The 20,956-nt window shown below is 39.5% G+C and overlaps 1 protein-coding gene across 16 annotated transcripts in view; it reads right to left on the reverse strand.

Moving 5' to 3' along the window:
* Nucleotides 1-20,956, reverse strand: part of SGIP1 (SH3GL interacting endocytic adaptor 1) — a 238,198-nt gene that overhangs the window by 141,990 nt on the left and 75,252 nt on the right. For all 16 annotated transcript variants that reach the window (XM_070786382.1, XM_070786374.1, XM_070786373.1 and 13 more), the window contains exon 2: nucleotides 762-825. In XM_070786382.1, coding sequence (XP_070642483.1) covers nucleotides 762-825 — 64 coding nt within the window. The remainder of the gene's footprint in view (nucleotides 1-761; nucleotides 826-20,956) is intronic.

Below are 20,956 nucleotides of genomic sequence, written 5' to 3' on the forward strand. Positions count from 1 at the left end.
CAGACACCTCAGCCTGGCACTTAAAGCCCTTCCTATCCAGCCCTGATCTTTTCAGCCTCACCTCCCAGCATCACATTTACCAGCAGTCGACAGACAGACAGACTGCCCTGTTTGGCTTGTCCTGAAGACCTCCCTGGATTTTCTACATCTCTGCTTTGGCTGTTGCTCCCTTTGCATGAAATGCATGTCCTCATCTTCTTGAAGATCAAACTCAAGGGTCCTCCCACTTTGAAACTTCATTGAACATCTCTTTAAATATGAGCTTTTCCACCCTTGAATTTCCCAGGAAATTCCATTTTTAGTTGCTCAAAAGGAACTTACCACATATTAATTTGTTCTAGTAATAGGAGTAGTGGCTGCTGCCATTCACTGAGCATTTACTAAGTACTAGTTACCAGTGTAGTCATGTTAAATGTTAGCTGTTTTATTATATGAAAGATACTTCAATTTGCATGAATTAAAAATTATCAGAGGACAAGGCCACAAGGTAATGCTCCACATCTTGTGATAACATTTATGCAGGACATACATGTATAGAAGGAAAAGCTAAAGGTGTGAGATCAAGATAACCCTTTTCCTTTTTAATTGTTTCTAAACAACTATTGATTTTCCCATTTTCTAACTTTCTTACAGGGATTCTAGCCAAATAAGAGGTTTAACGGGCTCATTATTCTTCTATACAGCAGCCCAAACCAGATACACATTCCCACATGGGCACTATCAGCTGATGCTGAGCAGTGGTGTTCTCCTCAAGTACATACGTAGAATCAGTGTCCTTTTCTTTCTTCCGTATTCCAAAGGCCTTCCTTGTACGTTTTTTCAATCCTATGGGAAAACAACAAAAGGTCAGAAAGTCTATTTTCAAATGTTCCTAGCAACATTCAAGGGAACTATTTTTAAAGTTGCAGCACATTAGTTAAATCTGAATGTTCAAAAAGACATGAAAGTTTCTTCATGTGTATGCATGTGTGTGCATATGTGTATGATTCATTATCATATTTTTCAACAGAGTTTATCAAGGACATGGCACTGTAAGCTCTTAGCACTATAAGCAATGTAAGAATATAAAAGTGAGGCTTCCCTGGTAGCTCAAGCAGTAAAGACTCCACCTGCTAATGTAGGAGATGTGGGTTCAATCGCTGATTCGGGAAGATCCTTCATGCTGCGGTGCCACTAAGCCCATTTGCCACAACTATTGAGCCTGTGCTCTAGAGCCCTGGAATCTCAACTACTAAAGCCCTCACCTAGAGCCCATACTCCCCAACAAGAGAAGCCACTGCAATGAGAAGCCTGTAAATTGCATTTGGAGAGTAGGCCTGGCTTGCTGCAACTAGAGAAAAGCCCACACAGCAATGAAGCAAAACTAAGTAAATAACAAAATTATTTTTTTTAAAGAATATAAATAAATAGAAAGGAGATCAGGACCAGGTACAGAAAAGTTGGCAAGCTTTTCTTAGACTATTGTTATTCATTCTTCAAATAGGCACTATGCCAAGAAACCCAATCACAGATTTAGAACAGTAATTTCCAGATTAGATGTATTCTTGAGAACAGGATAGTTCCAAGACAGAAATCATGTAAACCACATGAGAGAGCCACATTGGTCTGACATCTTTGTATTCATATACCCAATTCATCCTTTTCTACTTTCTCAATTTGGTGGCTTTATTGGATTCTCTGAACATACCACAACATCTGTACTCCAACATCTCTTTTCTCCTTGTTTGGTCCTTACCACTGGCTGAAATGTTTTTCCTATCTTGTTGATATTTAGAACTTCCATACATGCTTCCAAGGCCCCATCAACTTCCACCTCCTCTGTTGAGGGCCTCCTAATCTTAGTGTAGCCAGAAAACGACTGTCCTGTGCTCCCCTCAAATTTTGCTCCTATATGTATCGACTTAGCAACTAACCAACAATGATACAGTATAATACAACAAATTACTCCACCTATTAATTCCTATGTCAGTTTCCCACATAGACTGTAAGACTTTCTAGGCCAGAGGCCAAGGATATGCTCTCTATATCCTCTGCACCAAACACAGGAACCAGATAATATTTGTTGATTTAAGATGTCTTCTAAGAAGCATCATTCAGGTGCTACTGGAATAAGAAGGCTCCTTTCTTCCATCCTAGGTAAACCAAGCCCAATCTTGTATGTTCCATCCTTGTCCTATCAAGGTTCTGTCTGGGATTCCCATCTCCTACATGTCCTGTGGTTACACGTGTGGCTTGCATTTCTCATGTCGTGTGAGTTCTCAGTTGTGTCCAACTCTTTGATCCCATGGACTGTAGCCGGTCAGACACCTCTCTCCATAAGACTTCCCTGGCAAGAATACAGGAGTCGGCTGCCATTTCCTCCTCCAGGGAATCTTCCAGACCCAGGGTTCAAACCTGCATCTCCTGCATTGCAAGTGGATTCTTTACCACTGAGCCATTGGGGAAACCGGTTCCTCATGTTAGTGAGTCTTATTCAGATATACCATTGCCTATATATTCAAAGCCTTAGACTTGTTACTGGTGGTTTGGAAATTTTTCTTCACAAATTATATCTGGAAAAGTCACTGATGTTCAGAATTTGTTTGGTACTACCGGGTGGATCTGGAGAAGAAAATGGCTACCCACTCCAGTATTCTTCCTTGGAGGATCCCATGGACAGAAGAACCTGGCAGGCTACCGTCCGTGGGGTTGAAAAGAGTCAGAGACGACTGAGCGACTACCACTACCAGATGGATTGGGCGTCCCAGGGGGCTCAGTGGGTAAAGAATCCACATGCAGTGCAGGAGACGATCCCTGGGCTGGGAAAATCCCCTGGAGGAGGGCACGGCAACCCACTCCAGTATTTTTGCCTGGAGAATCCCCGTGGACAGAGTATCCTGGCAGGCTACAGTCCTTGGGGTTGCAAAGAGTTGAACGTGACTGAAGTGACTGAGCATGCACGCATGCTCCAGGTGGATCAAAGGGAAAAACACTGACAAAATCAGAGATTTGATGTCATCTTCTAAAACATATGAATCAGCCCAGACCACTTGGATGATCTGAGTCATTCATTATCTGACTCTCAAGATACTACTCAAATATAATCTCCAAATGCCTCTGTTTGTCTAATTTTGCATTTGAACAGTCATTCCATTTAAGAGGTTTAGGTCTTTAAAATGTCAATGTTTGTTTAAAAAAAATCTCCTCCCACATTAAGCTGTTCTCCATTACTCTCCACATGAGGTGTTCATAGAAAACTTACTGACATTTAAAGTATCCACCCATTACATTTAGGAATACCTTCCCTCTGTCATTTTAAATTTTGAGTGTGAGAAACTTCTCACCTCTAATTGCCTTATGTCCTTATAGGGACAAAATTGTCATTTTCTTCCTATAATTTTTCTTGAGCTTTAAGTCTCTTCACTGGCTTCTCCATGCTCTTAATTCAGCTTTGGGGGTCCCAGTGAGTGCTATATTCACTGGTCAATATTGGTTTTTATAGGATTATAAAACAAATGCTATTATTGTCTTATGTTTTCAAATTACTTTAGTTCCTGTAACTTGATCATGAGATAAGAGATAGCATGTCCTACCAAACAGATGAGAAAATACAGACAAATTCCAGTAATTCTTGTATTAAATTAGTAACAGAACAGGCAATAGAAGATTTCCATAGACTCTGTCCTGTTTTTGACCACCAAATTTGGATAATAGCCAATTTGAACTAGGTCATGAACGTCATGAGTTGTCCATTTTCCAGTGAAAACTGCTCTGGCTCAGGCTTCAGGAGACAGAGTCCATCGCCAGCATCATTTCTAATTGTATAGATGAATATGAGTTACATTTTTTTTTTGTATTTCCATCTCTCAGTTTACAACAAATCAGCCAGTAACAAGGAATGAAAGAATTTGCACATATTCACAAAACGCAATGCCATTCTGTAGTTTTAGTTTCAATGAAAGTCATATTTCCCATATGTAGAATACATTCTCATATATGGAATATACACAGAAATACACCAGAGGTGTGACAATCCAGAAAAACAAAACTAATCAAACTGTTGAATAAGAGAAAACACTGAAAACCTTTACCCCTTGAAAGATGGAAGATGTGAAAGTTTAGAAAACTATAAAGAAAATTCTGAAAGGCAAAAAAATATGAAATACAAAAGTTATTCATATCTTAATAGCTCTTTGAGAAGATGCAGGAAGAAACAATCATACCAAATGAACTAAAAGTGAATGGATAAGTGTGGTCAAGTATTTTGAGAGTTTATTTAAAAATATTTAAAGAACATATACATGTCCACACTGCTATATTTAAAATGGATAACCAACAAGGACCTACTATACAGCACATGGAACTCTGCTGAATGTTATGTGGCAGCCTGGATAGGAGGGGAGTTTGAGGGAGAATGGACACATGTATATGTATGGCTGAATCCCTACCCTGTTCACTCGAAACTATCACAACATTGTTAATTGGATATACCCCAATACAAAAAAAAAAGTTTTAAAAAATATCCAAAGAAATTCTTCAAAAGAGAACAAGGATAGTCAAAGATCTTATAGTAGTAACAAGCTTAAGATACCACATATGGTAACATAATAAGCTTAAAAAATACTATATCCAATGATTTTTTTCACTTCTGACTCTCAAACCACATGAAAGTTTTAAAGTGAATTTCTACAGTATAATTATCCTTTAGGCTGGGTCATGAATTTTTGTCAATTATTCTTTACCAAAAATGGAAGGGAAAAAATCAAGTGTCTTTGAGAAATGAAGTAACTAACTTTTCCCTTGCCAACGTCTAAACAAAGATTTCTAAAGAGGAAGAGTTTTAATGTTCTGATGATCTGAGGCTAGGACAGTCCTCGTCCAAGCTATGGAGCTAAGAACACACTCCCATGTTCCTGCAGAACTGGGTCAGGCACACGGAAGTCTGGCCTGTGCCTGCAGCATCTCTCCACCTCATTTAGATTCCTTTAGCCTCCTCTGGTATTATGGGAGAAGCTAGTAAAGTCTTGGAACTACAACAGCAAAATTTAAAAATAGACGGATTTTTAAGATGGTAGGAAAGCTTATTTCAAGATAGGTAGTCCTGGGTATGATGTTACAAGGTAATGAAATAGCAAAGATGCAGAAACGGACAATAGCAACAGCACAAATATATAGAGTAATGTTTGTAGCTACCAAAACTGAGGTCCAGCCTACGGGTTAGGTACCAGCTGCTTTGCATATATTGACTCATTTAAATTTCTAACAAGCCTTGTGAAAAAGTAGAAGGTATTTTCTTTGCAAATGAGGAGCCTGAGGGTTTACCTGAGTTAGGTTTTATTTATCATCATCTCTAGGGGTGGGTAATGGAGGTTCTTTACCCACGGATTCCCAAGAGTTCTGCTGGACTGTGTCCTAATTTTCTTTACATCCCCTCCTTGGGTGGGGGGGACAGTTTCATTCATTGATCATTCATAGTTTCCTTTTCCATCTATATGTAGACGAATCCTAAATCCATAGGTCAGATCAGATCAGATCAGATCAGTCGCTCAGTCGTGTCCGACTCTTTGCAACCCCATGAATTGCAGCACACCAGGCCTCCCTGTCCATCACCAACTCCCGGAGTTCACCCAGACTCACGTCCATCGAGTCAGTGATGCCATCCAGCCATCTCATCCTGTCCTCCCCTTCTCCTCCTGCTCCTAATCCCTCCCAGCATCAGAGTTTTTTCCAATGAGTCAACTCTTCACATGAGGTGGCCAAAGTACTGGAGTTTCAGCTTTAGCATCATTCCCTCCAAAGAAATCCCAGGGCTGATCTCCTTCAGAATGGACTGGTTGGACCTCCTTGCAGTCCAAGGGACTCTCAAGAGTCTTCTCCAACACCACAGTTCAAAAGCATCAATTCTTCGGCGCTCAGCCTTCTTCACAGTCCGACTCTCACATCCATACAGGAAAAACCATAGCCTTGACTAGACGAACCTTTGTTGGCAAAGTAATGTCTCTGCTTTTGAATATGCTATCTAGTGCTATTTCCTAAGCTTCTGGATATACAGTACTTTTTATCATACTCAAGCTTCTATAAATAGGCATCATATTTCTTTGAAAGCCTTTAGGTGCCACCTTATACACATGTAACCAAACCTTTAAAGGCATGTCCAATCACTTACAAGTGTTTTCTGAATAAATCCCCCTTAAAATGAAACAGTTCTCCATGAACAAATGAATTAAAAAGAAATGTGGTGTACCCTTACAATGTAATATTATTTAAAGGAATGCAGTACTGACACATGCTACAACATGCATGAACCTTGAAAACATTATGCTAAATGAAAGAAGCCAGATACGAAGAACCACCCAGTGTATGAATCCATTTATGTGAAATATCAAGGGCAAGCAAATTCATTGTTATAGAAAACCGAGTAGAAGTTGCCAGGGGTGAGGAAGAGGGGAAAAGAGGAGTGTCTGCCTAGTTGGTATGGAGTTTCCTTCTAGGATAGTATGAAAGTTCAAGAAATCTATAGTGCTGACAGCTACTCAACACTGAGAATGTACTGAATACACTTTAACATGGCCAACATGGTAAATTCTGTCATGTTTATTTCATCACAATAAAAAAGAAACAGAATAATTCAAGCCAGATTGTCCTGTGACCAAGGGGAGAAAGATAGGAGGGAGCAAAGAAGAAAAGAAAGAGACAAGGTGGATTGGCTTAAAAGTTTGGGATCTTTTTTTTTTTTCCTTTTAATTTATTTTTGTGCTAAAGTTGTCAATATTTAGTAAAGACACTGGGAGCTAGATAGTCACAAATCTTTCTTCATGATGACCTTCACTATCAAGAAACTGGTATGTCCATGACAATTGTTAACTACAACTAAACCTCCAGCACTTCTTTCTCATGTAACAGATGTTTACAAAAAGCATCATGAACACATTTTTAATGTTCCTTTCAGCTTTTCTCATCAGATCACAATGTTATGTTAACCCCTACTAGATGGTAAGCTCCATGAAGGTAGCCCCTCCACTGTGTAATAGATGTCTGTCTTTATTTTCATTGTCCCATAGTGGTTCCCAAATAGAATATTCCTTAAAGTAATTCATTCAATTGTAATAACATAGAGGCACTATTTCTCATCCCCTTTTCAAACTGTAAGTCAGACCACTGGAAGCTTATGAAATCAATTTGTTAGGGTGAAACCTTCATTCAAAAATGAAATAGAAGATGAAAACTAAGTGTACATTGCCTGTAGAAAGGATGAAGACTATATCATGAAATTCTTGGTCTCAGTTATGTGAGTGGTCAATGTTTGCAAACAGGGTGACCATGTAAAATACTTTTCTTATGACAGCTCCAAAATGTACAAAAGTGTTTAAAAATAACTTTAAAAAGTCTTTTAAATTTACAACACAAATGACTGTGTTCACTAATGTTCTTCTCTGAAATGTCTTTGAACTAATTATATTTTTAAATTAGATACCTTAGAATCTAAAGATACCTTAGAACTTCCTTACTTTGAGTGTACAGCTCTGCAGGTGAAGAAGAAATAGTACAGCAAAAAAATTCCCTTTATCAATTTTCTTTTCTCTCAAGTATAACTGTTCTGTAGGGATTCATTAAGTAAACACTAAATTCTAAATTTAGCCTTTAAATGTTACACAGAAAATAGAATTTTTAAGAATGACCTTCCAAAAAAGAATTTGGCCTCAGTACTCTGTTTTATCTTAGATAAAACATCAAAATCTGATACTCAAAAGAAACCACAGAGTTTTTGCTTGGTTAGTCTCATGTCTCCTAGTTTTAAAAATTACTCTTGATATATTAATACTTTTCCCTAAAAATAAAGATTAGTTCTTTAGATGGACAGATTGAGATAACAGTCCTGGAGCTGAGATCAAATAGGAGAAATCAAGGTGTAAGCATCCTGTAGGCAGTAGCCAAGGACTAACTACACAGAACACAGAAGATGCTGCTCTTCAGCAGAGATGCTGCCACACAGGAGTGTAAGCGCAGAGCTCTGCCAGCACCTCCTCCTTTCTCTCCTGTACTGAATTCTTCTAGCTGGTAGGACAACAAGAGGTCAAAGGCAGAACGGTCACCATCATCAGCATGTTGGTAGCAAGTTGGTTTATCTTCCAGCTATCTTAAAGGGGCTGGGGGAAGGGAAAAGATGTGGCACTACTTTTTAATACCTTTCTCACTCATGTACTGGTGGCTCAGATGGTAAAGAATCTGCCTGCAATGCAGGAGACCCAGGTTCTACCCCTGGGTCAGGAAGATCCCTTGGAGAAGGGAAAATGGCAACCCACTCCAGTATTCTTGCCTGGAGAATCTGGACAGAGGAGCCTGGTAAGTTACAGTCCACTGGGTCACAGTCCAGACAGGACTGAGTGACTAACACTTTCTTTTTTCACTCATGTCACAGTCTTGCTTTCATACTGCTTTCACTAACAGCTCTTAATTATGGTGTTAAACACCCCATATAAGCATACTGCTTTTAACATTGTTGAAAAGGTGGCACTTCTGGAGAACATGTTCCTGGGGTATATCTGGTCCTTCTGCTTCCCACCCGCTACAAACAGTGCTTTTGAGCAGAGCTTGGACAAAGGAAAAGGCTTGGGCACAAGGCTAGCTCGAAGAGTGACCTGGAGCTTTGGAAGAAAGAGGAACACTGGAAGGAGGAGAGGGTGGCAGTGACAATAGTTTAAGGTTGGTATGTAAAACACAGTTCATAGAGGAATACAAGCCATCTCATTATCTGCCTCAGAAGCATGAAGACACACCTCCCAGAAGCCCTGCAGGGGACATGGTAGAAGGGAACAGAATACATGGCCTACTTTGGAATCTGGAGATCTGGGATCATATCTCAATTTGACTTCTTACTGGCTGTCATTTGCAGCAAAACTTACAGACACTATGAGAGGAATTGCGTTAATTTCAGTATAAGATTCATGTCTTCACAGGACATGAGGTTTGGAGGAACAACCTTTGTTTTTCTCTCTGTAATCCCTAGAAGTGAGGGGAAGGCAGCACTGGTTCACTAGGTCCTTCAAATGTGCCGGGCACTAGGCTAAGCTTTTTTCAAATTTAGCCAGCTGAGCTATTTAAAATATTAAAAGATGATGCAGTTAAATGTTGTTCTCAATATGCCAGCAAATTTGGAAAACTCAGAAGTTGCCACAGGACTGGAAAATGTCAGTTTTCATTCCAATTCCAAAGAAGGGCAATGCCAAAGAATGTTCAAACTACCATACAACTGTGCTCATTTCACATGTTAGCAAGGTCATGGTCAAAATCCTTCAAGTTAGTCTTCAACAATATGTGAACCAAGAAATTCCAGATGTACATGCTAGATTAGAAAAGGCAGAGGAACCACAGATCAAATTGTCAACATCAGTTGGATCATAGAAAAAGTAAGAGAATTCCAGAAAAATATCTTCTTCTGCTTCATTGGCTATGCTAAAACTTTTGACTATGTGGCTCACAACAAACTGTGGAAAATTCTTAAAGAGATGGGGAAAAAAAAAAAAAGAGATGGGAATACCAGAGCACCTGACCTGCCTCCTGAGAAACCTGGATGTAAGTCAAGAAACAATAGTTAGAGTGGGACATGGAACAACAGACTAGTTCAGGATTGGGAAAGGTGTCTGACAGGGCTGTATATTGTCACCCTGCTTATTTTACTTATATGCAGAGTACATCATGGAGAATGACAGGCTGGATGAATCCCAAGCTGGAATCAAGATTGCTGGGAGAAATATCAATAACCTCAGATATGCAGATGATACCACCCTTATGACGGAAAGTGAAGAGGAACTAAAGAGCCTTTAGATGAAGGTGAAAGAGGAGAGTGAAAAAGTTGGCTTAAAACCCAACATTCAGAAAACTAAGATCATGGCATCTAGTCCCATCACTTCATGATAAAAAGATGGGGAAAAAACAGAAACAGTGAGAGACTTTATTATCTTGGGCTTCAAAATCATTGAGGATGGTGACTGTGGCCATGAAATTAAAAGATGCTTGCTCCTTGGAAGAAAAGCTATGACAAACCTAGACAGTGTATTAAAAAGCAGAGATGTCACTTTGCTGACTAAGGTCCATCTAGTCAAAGCTTTGGTTTTTTCAGTAGTCATGTATGGATGTGAAAGTTGGACCATAAAGAAGGCTGAGCACTGAAGAACTGATGCTTTCAAACTGGGTGCTGGAGAAGAGTCTTGAGAGTCCCTTGAACAGCAAGGAGGTTAAACCAGTCAATCCTAAAGGAAATCAACCCTGAATATTCATTGGAGGAACTGATGCTGAAGCTGAAGTGCCAGTACTCTAGCCACCTGATGCAAAGCGTCAACTCATTAGGACCCTGAGCTGGGAAAGATTGAAGGCAGAAGGAGAAGGGAGCGATGGAGTATGAGATGGCTGGATGGCATCACTGACTCAATGGAAATAAGTTTGAGCAAGCTCCGTGAGATGGTGAAGGACAGGGAAGACTGTCAGGGAGGAAGACTGACAGGGAAGACAGAGGTATCAGGGGAGAGGAGGAGGAGCCCTAAACTGCATGGGGTGGACCTATCTGAAGGCATGTGCATTAAGGCAAGGAACAGAGATCGGGGAAGCAGTGTGGTGTGACCTCACCACATTTTTAGGTGAACAGCACATATACAACAGCACATTGAAAAGCTCAATTTAGCCCAAAACACACTGAATAAATAAAAACCAAATAGATGTAATGTTGTAAGTACTTAAGATGTTTCAGGAAATCTGTCAGGAACTTCCCTATATTAACACAACCTTACAAAGTAGGAGCTATTATGTTATTGATTACATATCATGGTTCATGAGGAGTGTCTGGAGCCAGGTCACACAGGTGGTAATTGACAGACCACATTCAGAGTCCCCTCTGCCTGACTTCAGAGCCCATGCCCTTCACGTCTTTGGAATATCTTTCTGTTAGTTCACAATTTGTTTTGCCCTCTTATCAAAAACAAGAGCAAAAGCAAACACAAAAACCTTAATTTTTTTAAAATTGAAAGACATTTTTAGGGAAATTAGGCAGGACATTTGTTAAGCACAAAGACTGTATTTTGCATATTTACATCTTTGTGTGCTGCCCAGTGAACATAAGGAGACCCAATAAATGTTTGCTAAATGAATTATTTCTGTGATAAACATGAATTCTCAGCTTAAGTCTTCATCAGCTTGAGGGGTTACTCAAAGGTGAATCGCATGTAATGGAATTACTTATTTTCTCCAGGAACTCAGGCCAAACATTTGGTCTCAGTAATAAAAAACAGGCAAATTTAATTGCCCTGGGCATAATGCCGCATATTGACAGCAACTCTCACTGGTAATATCTATTCATTATGATGGCCACTGTATTTCTGTCAGGAAAGATTAAAATACTTTGTGTATTAGCTTTTCCTCTAAGTTTTAAATATAGGTACTATAATCCAATTCAGATTCTTTGTTTTAAGAAGTTCTGACAGAAAAATTTAAGACCAGTTAAGAAGAAAGCCAGTTCCTCCCATGATTTTTTATGATATTTATGATTTTCAGCATCAAGACTACTGCCTAAGGTATGGGAGATGCTTAATAAAGGCAAGTACCAGGGAATATGAAGTTCAATGTCAAGCAGTACTTGGCACAGTCAGTTAACAAATGTTTCTTGATTGATCTACGCATTTACCGTTTTAATCCAAATTATTCAAAACTGGTGGGCATGTGCTCTTCAGTCTGAATGCTTTACCTTCATTTTTATGTGACTCAAAGGAAATCCAGGTGATCTTTGTACTTAGTGAGTACAGAGCCTCTTTATAAAATAGCACCCTTTCATTCTGAGCTGAGTCTATTCTCAGAAATACGCACGTTAATGACACACTCCATTAGAATTGGATTGCAAAAGAGGCTGATGTAGATGGCACCTTGAAGATCAGGTTTGATATATGGGAGTTCAGGTTAGTGCACTAAAATGGAGATGGCCATAAGTCATTTAAGACTTCAAGGGCTAAAAATAATAATGATTTTTAAGGAACATGGACATGGTAACATGGAAGAAAATGTTGAAACAAAAATGGTCATGAAACAGGCTTTCCACAAAAGGACCTAGATTTGCTATGTCAATATCACTGCAATGAAGGAGTTGAGTGAAAATGGGAAGAGTTTTGAGCAGGTGAACAATTTCTATTAAGCATTAAATATAGTAACAAGGTGAGCTTTCCTGGTGGCTCAGTGGTAAAGAATTTATCTGCAATGCAGCAGAGGCAAGTTCGATTCCTGCCAGGAAGATCCCCTGGAGAAGGAAATGGCAATCCACTCCAGTATTCTTGCTTGGGAAATCCCATGGACAGAGAAACCTAGCAGACTACAGTCCATGGGGTCACAAAAGAGTCAGAGAGGACTTAAGGATTAAACAACAACAGTAACAGGATCCATAGGAAACATACATAGTTGTAAAAAAATGTAGGAGCTTTGAATTCTGAAAAACTTTTGTTCAAATCCCATCTTTACTACCTCCGGGGGCAAATTACACAAACTCTCTGAGTCTGTTTTCTCATCTATTACAAAAGGTGTTTGTAAAGTTTCAGTGGGTGTAAAGACTTTATATCTTACCTAAAATATATATTGTATATTACTTTATGCAGATTTATCTTGCTTTTATTTTGCAGTTTTGATTATTTACAAAGCAATGAGAAATCAGCTATTCTAACAGATTACTAAAAGTAACTAAATGACTGACTTCAGCAGTTATAGCATCTCCATTGCTCTATTCCTTTAGAAATAAAAACATAACATGAAATCTTAAAATAATCAAAATTTCAAAATCTCAAGGTTTTCCTGGTTACAGCTATAAAAACCAAACCAAGATTAAGAAATGGAATTTACTGACATCTATCATAAAATTTCCCCTGGAGAAGGAAATGGCAACCCACTCCAGTATTCTCGCCTGTAAAATCCCATGGACAGAGAAGCCTGGCAGGTTACAGTCCATGGGGTCACAAAGAGTTGGGCACAACTGAGCAACTGAACACACACACATCATAAAAGGTAAGTGGGGGATGGTTTAATACTCACAGTAAGAAACACAACTATCTCCTAAAGCAGGAAAATATTACATCATTGGTGAAGACTTTACTGTGTGCAAATCTATTACAAACTCTAATCAGCTGGTCATCCCAGCGTGATTGAAAGTAGGCCAGTGTTACTCTTACTTGGGTTAGCAGTGTATAGAATTTGTTTTCTGCTTCTTGCCAGCTAGGGAGAATAATACTTCAAGCACTAGTGAAATTAATTTGACCTGTTCCATGAGAACCTTGTTCTGTAAATGATTTTCCTCTTATCCTCTTTCTCTCTCTCACTCTTTCTCCCTATATCCACTGACATTCTTCTCTCCCTTCCATCTCCATTCCCTCCCCAGCCTGACAGTGACATGTAGACAGAACTGAAGTTAATGATCCTGCACAGAAGGACTCTGGTTTTCAGGCATAAACAGAAAAATTCAATTGAATTGTAATTCACCAAATCTCATTTGCAAAAAACTCCATTTTCAACAAGAAAATGAACCCAAAAGCAAGTAAACTGCACAATAACAGAAATGCTTTTCATATTCTCTCTCTCTCTTTTTAATATTTCACCCAGAGAGAAAGGGACAAGTCCTTTGGTAAAATCTCTATAAATTTTTAGTATATGTGGCATTTAGCACTGTGAATTAAATTCTTCAAAGGATGAATTTTAAAGAAAGATGGAACATGTCCTACACAGAATTATTTTGGTTTTCATTCTAACTTACTATTTGGAGGCAGAGAGGTGAACAAAGGGAAAGAGATTTACATGGCATGGCAAACTCAATACATCATAGCTATTAGCTAGCTTTATTTAGTGAGAAACCATGGAGCCTGCTTCTAAAAAGGAATGCAAATGGTTTAAAAAGTTAAAAACACATAAGTATGGAGTTATTTCTTTTTAAAAGAAGGTCAGTTATTGGAGGAACATATACAAAATAAAGGTTAAGAGGGAACTAAGTTCAGAATTTAGGTCTAATTTCTTTTGAGAGGTCTCTGGAATACATGTGGATTAATTCTGTTTCTAAGGTTTATACTAACAATAGTCATTATCATCATCATTCACCTATCTATTCACCGATCCTCTGTACTTCTGTCCACTCACCCACCCATCCATCCTTTGACTATAATTTCCAATAGGTAATAAAGTTCATTGTCATAAAATTATGCCTGTTGGATGATATAAATCTATCAAGTTGCGATGAAAAGCTGCTCGCTTTTAGTCTGTTCTCACTGGAGGTAGAAAATATCAAGTCAGTCCTCTTGGAGAGTTAACCCTTGGTAGGTATGATGATTTATTAAGCCATTGCCTCAGCATCTTGGTAAGCTAAGCAGTCATATTATTGTTCCCGTGTTTTATTTACAGATCTTATAATCTAATCACTTAAATTCATGTCTATTGGTCTACCAATGAATGATTCCCTGATTCTAGGCCCTCATATTTACCTAGGAAGCTCAGATGGTAACTTTTCCCATCACTGGTCAGTATTCTCTTCACCAATTTCTCAATGTTGGGCAGGCAGATAACTCTAGCCTTTTATTAAATGTCCAGAGTCCTGCTAGCTTTCGAGTATTTGGAATCACCATCAGAAGATCTCATATTCTCATTTGGTGGTTGATAGAATAGGGGTGTGCTGGACATCTGTCATGTGCCATGGATGCTTCTGGACTAGAGATGCAGTATCTAATATGATGCTTGAATTATGTGAGGTCAAAGATCAGTTACTAAAACCTTAAAACACTCTCCTTCAATTAAGTACGTGTCATCCACTTTGGCATCTCCTTGCCAATTCATGGATAGGACATGCGTGCATAACTGTGTGGTGTTTAAGATGAAGAGTGACATGAGATGAGGATGTCAGGGGCCAGATTATACAGGGTCTTAAAGGTCAAGTTAAGGACTTTAGATTTTAAAGTACAATGGGCAGACATCGAAAGCATTGGAGCAAGAAAGTGACATCATCTAAATATCTTTTTTTTTTTTTCCTACCAGCAATGTGAATTGGTTAGTACCAGAGAGCTCCAATAGTAATTTGTATAATGGTCACTGCGATGTGCTAAATAAATAAGTTGTCTCTTCTAGATCATTAAAAGACACAATCACATTGATGTACCAATTATTTGAAAACCAGCATTAGAAGTAGGTTCTGTTTAGAAACTCTAACTAAAATATTTATTAGAATAGCTGAATATCTGAGCATTTCTCACCACTAAAGAGTTTGCCATTTATGACAGTATGTAATTATACCAAATTTGACAATCCTAATTGAGATTCAAACTAATTCAGAGCCTTCAAACTAATGAAACTCCCACAACTCCTGAACTCAAACTCCCTGAATATACTTTACCATATTGCTTCATTATATGTGAGTGGGCAACATAGGTGTGTATAAATAAATATATAATAAAAAATATATATATATATACGTAAGAGAGAAAGAGAGATCAAGAGAGACAGAGAGAGAGAGAGCACACACAAACTATTTCTCATGATGTTCTAGAATACAGAATTTTTTTTGAGTATGGTTTTTGTTTCTATTTCTATGCTAAATATATCTCATTACTTTCTAAATGTCTAGAACAGTGTCATGAACCCCTATTTGGCTGAATAGCATTCCCCCAACAATCTGGGTCACATTCCCAGTGACACTAATACCATTTCAAGCTGAAATATGGCTTTCAGCATTTTGATTAAATATTCTGCTAAGTACTCTAAGAAGACTTTTCGATTTATGAGACTATAACCTCAAAGGTAGAAGAAGGTAAAAGGTGACTTTAATAATGATAAAGAAACCAAAACAAAACAGAAAAAAAGGCATTAGAAATGGGGTTTATAGAAGGAACTTCAAGATCCAAATGCCGAGTCTGAATTAAGTTAATTATGTGGTACTTTACACAAATGTATGTTGTTCTTCCTGGAACAGACACATTTACAAGGGTAATTCTATGCGAAATTCACAAGTTTGCTAGCATCCTAGTTAGGCTGCCCCAGATATTCCTCCTCTAAAATGCCTTTGAAAAGGGTGTGTGGCTCCACACTCTCTTTTCTGCAGTCACCTAAACACAGGCACACACCCTGTCCAGCACCACCATTTGCTTATGTAGAGCCCATTCAATTCCCCCTCCCCAGGATTTAAGCAGAATTAAATCTGCTCTGAAGTTACCAGAAGACAGATCTTGCTTAGGCTGGCATTTCAGACCTGGTCTATCATATTTCTCTAGTTTTAGCTGTCACTATTACTCTGTAAATAGTCTGCTCTGCAACCGAATGAAAATTCTCCTCATTCCCTAGACAAATGTGCACCTCTGCGCCCTACATCTTAGCTTCTGTTTTCAAGACTCTCTCTTTGGCCCACCTTCTTTTTAACCAGTAACCACAGAGACCCAGCCATCCTCCAGCTGCTTCAGAAATACCCCAACACACCTGCAGGAGGGTCTCCTCCAGAATTGATTATTTCTTCTCTTGAGTTCTTCTAAAACTTAAGACTTCATGACAAAAATCATCCAACTTTGCCACATAGGACAGTTTGCATGCATGCGTGCTCAGTTTGCATTGTCTTTATTCTTTTGGAGTTTAAGCTGCATGAGGACAGGATCCATTTCTCACTCATCTTGTGCCCCATCACTGAAGCTAATTCAGTGCCCCGCACACAGCAGGTAGTTCATTAACTTTCATGAATTGAGAAAAGGGTTCCAAGCCAGGCCAAGGCCAAGTGTCAGAAAAAGACCTTCTCCATATCTGCTGGATATAAGCAACCAAATCAGGAACTTTTAAGTTAAATTCCTTCCATCACTGAGAAAAGAAACTCCACTAAACTTGCTAATCTTCATGTGTTCAAGTACATGTCAAAAATATACCCAACACCCTAAAAAGCCAGCAAAGTAAATGAAGAGGTAGAAGCAAAGGTGAAAGAAGATACATGAGTGTATGTACACAAATACGATGCGCTAATACTTGCATGGACCTCCCTGGTGGCTCAGTGGCAAAGAATCTGCTTGCCAACATGGGAGATGCGCGTTCAATCCCTGGGTTGGGAAGATATCCTGGAGAAGGAAATGGCAACCCACTCCAGTATTCTCGCCTGGGAAATCCCATGGACAGAGGAGACTGGAGGGCTACAGTCCATAGCGTTGCAAAAAGAGTCGGACATGACTTAGTAACTAAACAAGAACAACAACCGCACTTGTGTCTTCAACACAGAAGAGATCCTTAGGCTCCCTCAGTGCCTGTTCTCTCTTATTTTAAGGGCAGAGATAACATTAATCTACTCTTCCAGACCTGAATGGCAGCAGCCAATTAGCGCAGGTCAAACAGGCAAAGCTAAGCATCAGTAGCAATAGCAGCTGCTTGAGAGGAAATGGCACATAACACTCTTAAGAAAATGAGAGGGCTTTTATCATCAGGCTACCAGCCCAGCTTGTTACAACAGAGTCTCTTAGTTTTGTTAAATTCTAGAATGGGGCATTAAGTGGTACTCTAAACAATGATAAATTAAAAAAGCACTTTTTAAGTTTTAGAAAAGGCAGAGGAACCAGAGATCAAATTGCCAACATCTGCTGGATCATGGAAAAAGCAAGAGAGTTCCAGAAAAACATCTATTTCTGCTTTATTGACTATGCCAAAGCCTTTGACTGTGTGGATCACAATAAACTGTGGAAAATTCTGAAAGAGACGGGAATACCAGACCACCAGATCTGCCTTTTGAGAAATCTGTATGCAGGTCAGGAAGCAACAGTTAGAACTGGACATGGAACAACAGACTGGTTCCAAATAGGAAAAGGAGTACATCAAGGCTGTATATTGTCACCCTGCTTATTTAACTTATATGCAGAGTACATCATGAGAAACGCTGGACTGGAAGAAGCACAAGCTGGAATCAAGATTGCCTGGAGAAATATCAATAACCTCAGATATGCAGATGACACCACCCTTATGGCAGAAAGTGAAGAGGAACTAAAAAGCGTCTTGATAAAAGTGAAAGTGGAGAGTGAAAAAGTTGGCTTAAAGCTCAACATTCAGAAAACGAAGACCATGGCATCCGGTCCCACCACTTCATGGGAAATAGATGGGGAAACAGTGGAAACAATGTCAGACTTTATTTTTTTGGGCTCCAAAATCGCTGCAGATGGTGACTGCAGCCATGAAATTAAAAGATGCTTACTCCTTGGAAGGAAAGTTATAACCAACCTAGATAGCATATTCAAAAGCAGAGACATTACTTTGTCAACAAAGGTTCGTCTAGTCAAGGCTATGGTTTTTCCTGTGGTCATGTATGGATGTGAGAGTTGGACTGTGAAGAAGGCTGAGCGCCGAAGAATTGATGCTTTTGAACTGTGGTGTTGGAGAAGACTCTTGAGAGTCCCTTGGACTGCAAGGAGATCTGACCAGTCCATTCTGAAGGAGATCAGCCCTGGGATTTCTTTGGAGGGAATGATGCTAAAGCTGAAACTCCAGTACTTTGGCCACCTCATGTGAAGAGCTGACTCATTGGAAAAGACTCTGATGCTGGGAGGGACTGGGGGCAAGAGGAGAAGGGGACGACAGAGAATGAGATGGCTGGATGGTATCACTGACTCAATGGACGTGAGTCTGGGTGAACTCTGGAAGTTGGTGATGGACAGGGAGGCCTGGTGTGCTGCGATTCATGGGGTTGCAAAGAGTCGGACACGACTGAGCGACTGAACTGAACTGAACGCAAGTTACAAAACTGCTACTTCCCACCATCAAAAAAGGATTAAATGATGTTTGGTCATCTTTGCTTAAGAAATATAAGCAACATAAGAATACTGATTTGTCAGAATATTTGTTGCTTATATTAAAGATATAAGGTATATATTAAAACTTCTAAGATATTTCTAAGTGAAGTGAAAGTCACTCAGTCATGTCCGAGTCTTTGTGACCCCATGGAATAGTCCATGGAATTCTCCCGGACAGAATACTGGAGTGGATAGCCATTCCCTTCTCCAGCAGATCTTCCAAATCCAGGGATTAAATCCAGGTCTCCCGCATTGCAGGCAGATTCTTTATCAACTGAGCCACCAGGGATGTAATATACATTACATTTCTACATATATTGCACATTAAAAAATATTTTTCTCTTGGAAAATTAATTTTTTGGGATAAAACTGGTTAGCCATAAGGTAGCATTCCCTGGTGGCTCAGACAATAAAGAATCTGTCTGCAATGCAGCAGACCTGAGTTTGATCCCTGGGTTGTAGGAAGATCCCCTGGAGGAGAAAATGCCAACCCATTCCAGTAATCTTGCCTGGAGAATCCCATGGACAGAGGAGCCTGGTGGGCTACAGTCCATGTGGTCACAAAGACCTGGACACGACTGAGTGACTAACACTAACAGGGACTATTCATACATCATCTCATCAGAACACACAGCACCACACTGTGTGTGGTGTTTGGCAGATAAAGAACACTTCTCTGAGAAGTTCCACAGCTTGGCAGTACGGCATGGATAGGAAGTGATGGTCTGAGGTCCCATGTGGGCTTGTTGAAACCCAAGACGTGTGCTCTTGACCCATTGCACGTGTCTGCTAGGTGGGATGTATGCAGTGCCCTGACTGGGCACTTGCTGAGGGCGCTCGGGAGATCTGGTGATTCTCTTCTCACTTCCCCAGTCTCCTCTGCCAGCACTCCTGGGACCACCTGTTGTAGCAGTAGCAAGGACAAAGTCAATGGTTGGCATGTAGGAATGGAATATTTCCTTTGCTACCAAGTCCTAATGTTTTGAGTAGGGTTCCCCTCTGCAGAAATGGAAGAGGTTGATCAGACATCTCTGTATGGGGTGTCCTTTGGTCAGGGAAACTCACTCTGGGCCTTTCAGGATGCCCCCATACTAGATCAGATGCAGCCGCAATCAGAAGGCAAGGTGAAGGGAATGTATCTTTTCTCTCTCTGAATTATCAGTTTTCATTTTAGAGACAGAGACAGTGACATCAGCCTCTTCACTTACTCTCAGCCATCAAAACGTACCCTGACACTATTGTGCACCCTCTCTTGCTCAGCTGTACCCACCGGTAGGCCATACTTGAAACAATCAGTTGGCTGTTTTTCACTTCTGCCTAAGGCACTCTCCAGGACTTATCAGGTTTTATTTGTAAGTATTGCATAGTCAAGGATGCTTGGCTACCTGGTCACTGTCCATAATAAAACTACAAGCCTTAGTCCCTCATCCTAAAGAAAATTTTCATTTGAGATAACTAAACAGAATTTTGTTTTTGAAATAAGAGAGTAACAGGGAAAGTTCATAGTTAAAGGAAGAAGGTTATAAACTCAGGCATGTTTCTTAAGCAATTAAATGACCTTAAAATATCTGTTTGAATTCTGTATTAGAAACTGCATTATAAGATACTACAGTTTACAGAAATAATGCATGGCTCCAATCCTGTTTTTCTCAGGAAGTATACTTTAGAATTCCAGGAAGAACATACTCATGTAAACGGCCTCTCTAGCTATAAAAAATTTGGTCTTTTACTACGTAGCAGTGGTCTTCATCTTTTATTTTTTTTTTGGTCACAGACTCCATTGAGAATCTCATAAAAATATGGGTCCTCTCCCCATAAGATACTGGCACACACATATATCTACCAACCTGTGCATATCATTTCTGCATTATAGACTGGCTAAATGTATCACGGATCTCAAGTTAAGTCCCTTCCTCTGTAGGAACTCAAATTGTTTTGCATTGATATATAACAATAGGATAAAATAAATGATCACGGCCAAGACAACCCAGCAATGCCAGGCATTATGATGAATCTTTGACAGGGACTAAATGTTACTTAGCACTTCAGAAAGAATCAGGGCTTGAATCAGGCTTAGAATTCACAGTGTCTGTCTCTGGACCCATGATGATAGATGCTGTACATTACAATAAATCAGCTGAGTCCTTTGTCATGTCTCGCTCATGGAGTCTCCC

Source organism: Bos indicus, chromosome 3 (genome assembly GCF_029378745.1).
Source record: "Bos indicus isolate NIAB-ARS_2022 breed Sahiwal x Tharparkar chromosome 3, NIAB-ARS_B.indTharparkar_mat_pri_1.0, whole genome shotgun sequence".
In the NCBI taxonomy this organism is placed as follows: domain Eukaryota; kingdom Metazoa; phylum Chordata; class Mammalia; order Artiodactyla; family Bovidae; genus Bos; species Bos indicus.